Source organism: Erigeron canadensis, chromosome 1 (assembly GCF_010389155.1).
Source record: "Erigeron canadensis isolate Cc75 chromosome 1, C_canadensis_v1, whole genome shotgun sequence".
Classification (NCBI taxonomy): domain Eukaryota; kingdom Viridiplantae; phylum Streptophyta; class Magnoliopsida; order Asterales; family Asteraceae; genus Erigeron; species Erigeron canadensis.
In genome coordinates, this window is record NC_057761.1 from 43,828,711 (window position 1) to 43,835,893 (window position 7,183).

A 7,183-nucleotide genomic window follows, 5' to 3' on the forward strand; every position below is an offset into this window, starting at 1 on the left:
TGAACAAATCTGTGAGATGTAATAAATCAGGGTATTTCGAAATCAATGATTACAGTAATGTTGACAACATCAAAGAGCAACACGCATAAGAATAATACACTCGTATATTTTCAATATTGTCGATTTACAAAAATCAAAATCCTAGATACAATCAACCTTTTACAATCAAACAACAATCGGTACTTGTTAAGTAGTCACACAATAAAATAGAATAAAAGAATTGGCTCAGGTCTGTTTTTCCTATATATAACCCCAAATGCACATCACTAAGAAAAAATAAATTTAAGAACCTTCATGGCTCTAACCTACCAATTAACTTTACAATACTTACATCATCAAAATCCCGAAGAAATGAAGTATCTTCTTCCTCACATTATTACGCAGTTGCATTTAGATTCTAGCTTTGGTGGTCTCGTATTCTCTTTATTACTAGGATATACAATACGGGTTTTTGGTAAGACGGTTTCCTCACAGATATTCATTCTGTTAGGATCTTTCGTGGAATTTTTTTCCATTGTTTTTTTCTGCCTCGTCTTTTGGGATTTTGATGACCCTTTGCTTGTTTTTTGGGCTGGATCATCTTTATTACCCGTGTAACCATATGGGACAGCTGGAGTAAGTGGAAAAGGATTATCGTTATCAGGAAAATCTGGTAGAGTTGCTTTATCGATGGCTATAGTTGCAGCCTCGTAGGCTAAGTTATGAACTATTGAGCTGCAAAACAGTATTGTGTCTGTTGCTTCCTCTAGTGTCAGGCTTCTTCCCTTTGTTCCTCCTTGGCCTTCAACCAAGACTGTTGATTCCTCTGACATATGGAAAAATTCAGGTTAGTATGCACAATAAATGCAAAGTTTGACTAGGCATAAATGATGAACACTCCTAATGAGATTTTGTGGACCACAAGTCCACAACCAATAAAGGCATGTCACAATCTTTAAGAGATGAAATGAGTAGTTATTTTTGAAGTCATCTAGTCTTAGTAATATTTAACAGAGTATTTCTCTTTGTAATTCATCAAAAAAGGATGAAACTGTGTTTATGGGTTGGATAAATAAATGGACTTGACGGGCATGAGTTCTATGCGGTGTGCACTCTGGATACCAAGATGGTACATGGGACCAAGGATTCAGACCCATTTACCCTCCTAAATAAATGGACTTGACCCGTTGTCACTATTCACTAGCCCAAACCGGGCCAGACAATTCTTGTATTTTAGTCAAGTCTGTGAGTGTGTGTGTGTGTGTGTGTGTGTGGACGTAGGTGAACATGTGACGTACATACCATTCACAATTTACTAAAAGACAACAATGCAAAACAGTTGGTGATAACTCATAACTCAGAATATACATACCCATTATGCTGTTTGAATGATTTGAGGTGTCACACTCTATGGCAGAAGCTGCTGTATCTTTACCGAGTGCAGTAGAAACATGAGGGTCCTGAATTTCTTTTATGCCACTCTCTGAACTTTGAGACAAACTACATTGTGAAGCAGGAGATGCAGAACAAGTTTGATCAAGTTCTCTTTCTGATATGGCATCCAATTGAACTTCCGCAAAATTAGTGTTCTCAAACGTATGGGTCGTTAAAGCACTGGTACCCTTCCCCAGGTCTTCAACTTTCTCAAATGTACATGTTACTAAAGCACTACTATCCTTTCCCAAGTCTTCAACTTTCTCAAATGTACATGTAGTTGAAGTACTAGGATCCTTTCCCAAGTCATCAACTTTGGGAAATGAAGTGGGCTCTTCATTATTTGAAGATTCGGTTAACAAAACTTCTTCTGAATCAAGAGCTGTTTCTATGTTAATGACACTATCATCTTTAGTGTACGTGTCATGTTCACTTTGGGTTTCTTGAGGACCCACAGATGATGAGTCAGCAACATCTCTCTCCATGGGGACAATAGATGCCTCAAATGAGTCAAATGTGCTAGTTCCAACACTAGATGGAGGGAAAGCATGACTAGAAGTTCCAGATAAAGATGATACACTACGGCGATACTTAACATTCATGGGGTCATAATTGTAATTATCTATGTCAGATTTCCTGTTACTCATTTGACGATGAAAACGAGGTCCAAAGTCCGCAGAAGATGATGCAGACACACTGCCACGTCCTATTGAACTTCTCATGCTATTTGTACTGCCCCTCACATATGACAAATCATCAAAAGAAATGCTACTGGCGGAAAAGTTCCCACTACAGATAACATACCCTTTTATATTAGTTGACCTTTTCAGCACTACTGGAATACCTTCTACAGAGTTAACCGTTGTCTTTGGAAAGTCAATGGTGTGTTGAGTTTGTTCATCCCTTTCGTCACTAAAACTTAAACTTGGTTGACTTATCACTTGATCGTTGGCTTCCGTGGGTTCACATTCTTCTAACCGCGGCGGAGAAAGAGAACCTGGATAGTCAAAAGTGTGTTGACTTTGCTCTGCAGGTGTACTCTCACCATCCTCGATTACATATTTGTGTTGCTTGGATTGTGCTTCAGTCTCAGAAGTTACTTCCGGAGATTCAAGTTTGACTAGGGTCGTTTGAGGCTTCATTGTGTTGACTAATTCATGATATTCATCTGACATAGGTAACTCTTCTAGGGAACTCGTAACCACCACTAAGCTTGTCCTCAAATCACTGATGGTCAAAGATGATGTCGACTTCCGACAATTTGGACAAAGTTTAATGTCGTCTTGTGTTAGCGTGAAACTGGAATACTCGCAACCACATCTTGAACAACTTAACATATCCTTTATGCTATCAATTTCTGGGAAGTCAATGTTACCAATGAAATCATCTGAAACCACACAAGCTGCAGTATCACATTGTACAAGACTATCTAAACCATCTCCATTTGGTGAAAGACCATGCATTTCATTTCCCATATCTTCGTTCTCCGATTCAGGTTCCTCTAACATAAATAGTTCGTCCTCATCAAGATCATGATCTAGGGCCTTATCATATCCAGAAGTTGCATCGTCCTTGTGTTGTTCATTCTCTTCAATATCAAGTGGGCCACTGGTAGCAAAATCAGAACTTGCATTGCTACTAGTTGTCACCGAAGAATTCCAAGCAGGCGCGGGACCTCCTTTTCCAGCATAAAAGTTTGTAGAAGGGACACTGGAGAGCAGTGGTCTGAACATATTCTGAGGACCTTTTCTATGATCCTACACAAGAATAATAAAACACCGAAACATGTCATTTCATAAGATACACAATGACTTCTTCGCAAAAGGAAGAATTGTTCTCTATGTTGAAATGAAATGCATCTAAATAAGATCAACAACTCAGAGGATAATGATACTGTATATATTCTCGAAAGGTGCCAAATTCCGGCAGATGGAATGGGAAAACTGTAATTATAAGTATGCTGTTAAGTGATTCATAATGATAAGTATCAACAAGGCTAGATGCACTGATATAGCAATAAGAACCATAAATGATTGACTAGATAGTAAGTACCATTTGTCGAAGCGCCATGTCAAATGATCTTTTTGGAGCAGAGCTAGAAGAAACAGTTCTTATAGGCTTGTGAGAAATAGGAGCCTTATTATCCCTAAACCCACCCACTTTCCTTAAACTTGACCGTTCTGACCCTTCAACGATGATAGACCGGAGAGATTCAACATCATCATCAGCAGAAGATGCAATTGAACCTTTACTATAAGAGCTAGATCTATCTCGATCATGACTATGGAACGAACCAATGCTTCTAGAAGCAACTGGTGACATTGATTGTCTTCTGTTTCTTGAAGCAGGGGAAGAGCCACGTACATATGATGCGGGGCGGTCTGCCAAAGAGGTTCTAAGATTTGGAGGTGCTTCTGTGGAAAACCCAGGAATGTTGGCCTGCCATGCTCTTATCTTCGGTGAAACCGAGTTTCCAGAAATACCTCTTGGACCAGTACTTGAAGTGGTAACAGAACCTGTGCTTAATCTCCTTGAAGGTGGTGTAGAGGCCCGTGGAGGTGGGGTAGAAGGTTTACTTGATGGGGAAGATGGTCTTCTAGATCCAGTGGCGGGCCTTTGAGAAGGCGGTGGACTAGAACTAGGTACCGAAGAGGCCCGATTTCTTGGTTGAAATTCAGGTTGACGAGATCGTGGAGATGGGCTCAAGCGGTTTGGACTTGCACTACCTCTGCTACTTCTACGACTTTTCTCCATCTGTAATAAAGTATCCATAACCCGTGTTAAAAAGAGTTACAACTACCTATAAACATACAAATTGTGTATGATGATTTTGGAAGTTCTGATTTGGTATTTAATAATAGTAAATAAACTAATAATAACAACCGGGCCATAGATAGCTAAATGATTAGTAAATGTTTAAGAAATGAATCGATAAAATGACCAAAATTGATATTTCCTGGAAAGAAAAGGAGAGACATTCTGTTATAATGTCATAGAAGTCTCTCATATTAGTTTAACCGTGGGTAACCAGTTATGATGAAGCTACTATGACACCGTTTTTCATTAGTGACTATCTGAACTCTAAATAATAAGAAAAAAGGAAGTATCTAAGTATTATATATTGAGTATCAATCAGTCAAAGACGTAAATCCAACTAACACATAGCTCTAATACTTATAAACTTGATAAATGACTTACCGTGGATGATCTGGAGAATGAAATTGGTTGAGTTCGAGGTCTACCTCTCTGTTCATGAATAATTTGAGGTGCCTCATCATCTAACGAAGGAAACAGAGGTGTATCTGGAGGAGTCATTAACCTTTATTTCCAAAAATAGAAATTAGTCTAGAAATAAGAGAGCAATATACTATAATAACTTCAGATTATAAAAGACAGTAAATTAACAAAAGAAGCAAACCACTACGAACCATTCATAATCATTCTTTTCCTCTTCTGCATTGAGGAGATTACTGCTTTCTCCTCTAGCAGCAGTGTTTATTCCAAGCTTGTGGTCTGAAAAATTCCGCATGGTCACTGCCAAATGCAAGACAACAGAGTGAGCACCAGTAATCCTGAATTCCTGACTAAGTAACAAGATTTTATTCATTTTTAAATCCAAAATGTAAAGCCACAAAAAACGCCGCATTTAATGACCAAGTTCAATCCCCAGAGGCAGCAAGTTTTGGCCTGCCTTCAGACATGTAGCCTAGTTGGTTCTGCAGGAGAGGACGTTGCGAATATGGTCATGTTTCCCAATTGAGCAAATACTCTTCTTGGCTGGCCCCCTTCTACATGCTACTCTTGACTCCTAGGACGGGACGTATAGGATGGGATGTGTGCACAAGGACTAGTACAATAATTACACTGATTAAAGTAGATTGTTATAAATCAACATGTGCAAAAGCTTTAGAAATTACCAAAATTGTCTTCAAAATTATCATTAGACTGCAGCAAGAAATTTTCGGTCTCTTTGCAATGCATCTCATGAAATAAAGCAAGATTATCATCATCTCTTTCTTTAAAACCTATTCCATTTTCAGAACTGCGCCCCCTCTCATGATTAGCACCTCTCCGTTCCCTCCCCGGAGAGAATCTCATCCCCGGTGAAGCCGGCATTTTTGCCACCTAACTAACACTTACAACAGCTAGTTTCCGGAAATACAATCTCATTCGAACTCAGCAGTAACCACCATGGAATCAAAGCACCCTGAATCAATAACTTTCAACACTTAAATAAAAACACCATTAAATAACTGTACGGAAAACCTAACATTTGAGGCCAACTTAAAATGAGACTTCATAAAGTTAACTTAACATAAACTCAACACAATTTCAATGAATAAATAAAAACTCATTTCTAATTATTAATTATATCAATGATTCACTCAAATTGTACTTAAAGCCTATCACTTGAAACAATTCAGTTCCATTTTAAATGAGTTAATCTTAAAGTTTTTTTTTAAGCAAACGGTGAAGTTAATCTTAAAGTTTAATATTTTAACACATCAAAGATTCACTTATTGTATGTAAAACCAAACATTTGAATTAAAGCCAACAAGAAAAAGGGATTTCATAAAGTTTCATACTTTAACATACATTTTTTTAAAAGAATCTAATTCTATACATCAAAGATTCACTCAATTTTACGCCATCCCTAACATTTGAAGAAAATTAACACCAATTTCGTAATGGGTTATCATAAAGTTTCAAACTTTAAACATAAAATGAATCTGATATCAATAAAAACACTCCAACTATATAAATATTAAACTAAACACAACAAAACAACAATACCCAATCCCGAGGACCTAACATTTTAAGCCAAATAGTGGGATGTAGGCGATCTTACCCTACGCGACCTAAGTACCTAACATTTTAAGCCAAATTGAATAAAGGGTATCAATAAGTTTCATACTTTAACATAAAAATCCCCCTTAATTTCAATAAAAACTAACAATAAAAGGAAGTTTATTAATTCCAAATTGAAAATGGGATATAATGAAGTCTCAAACTCTAACATGAAAATAAACCTAATTCTAAAACACACCCACACACATAACTGAACCAATTTTCATCCAAATTCAATATGGGTTATCAGAAAGTCTCGAACTTTAAACATAAAATCAATCTATTTCCAATAAAAGCACACCAATTATACACAAAACTTAATAAAGATTAAAAATGTGTTGACTTACCAGTAAAAAAAAAAAAAAAAGAAACAACTAGAAACCAAGAAAGTTGAAGTTGGATCTGGGTTTGGTTGGATCAAAGGAAGGTATGTCTGTCTGTCGGTAGTGAAATGTATGTCAGAAATAAAATTTAACAAAAAGTAAAGATGAAGAAACCACAATAAATTAAATTGAAAAGGAAGAAAGTGAAATGGGGGTCACGTGAAGAAGAGAGGTGGGCGGTGGAGTGTTTGATGAGGAAAATGGTGGTGGAAATATGGCAGAAGAAAAGAAAGAAAGAAAGAAGAGCAGGTGTAACTGTTGCTTGCTTTGCTTCTTTCTTTTTTTTCTTTCTTTTTTTTTTTGTGTGTCACAGTTCACCATCTTTGCTGTTATTATTCCTTTTTATCTGTTCTCCTTAATACAGAATAATTTTCTTATATTATATTATTGACTATATAATATGTATAAGTATAATCTATAAACATAGGTTTGTAAATCTTTCAGAAGATTTAACAGTCCAAATACCCTTTTTTTAAAAGAAAAAAGGCAAGTAAATGAAAAATGGAATTTGTCTTTCCTGTTTTTCAAAAAGAATATAT

The 7,183-nt window shown here is 36.6% G+C and overlaps 1 protein-coding gene across 1 annotated transcript; it reads right to left on the bottom strand.

Moving 5' to 3' along the window:
- Positions 1–86: 86 nt before the first annotated feature.
- LOC122605380 (cell wall protein RBR3-like) lies at positions 87–6,966 on the bottom strand. The gene is made up of 7 exons (XM_043778324.1): positions 6,609–6,966; positions 5,331–5,620; positions 4,842–4,947; positions 4,612–4,732; positions 3,466–4,167; positions 1,352–3,170; positions 87–805 (listed from the first exon to the last, which is right to left on the bottom strand). Exons 2-7 carry the CDS (start codon positions 5,527–5,529, stop codon positions 369–371), a joined length of 3,384 nt encoding a protein of 1,127 aa, XP_043634259.1. The 5' UTR covers positions 5,530–5,620; positions 6,609–6,966; the 3' UTR covers positions 87–368.
- Between the last annotated feature and the right edge of the window lie 217 nt (positions 6,967–7,183).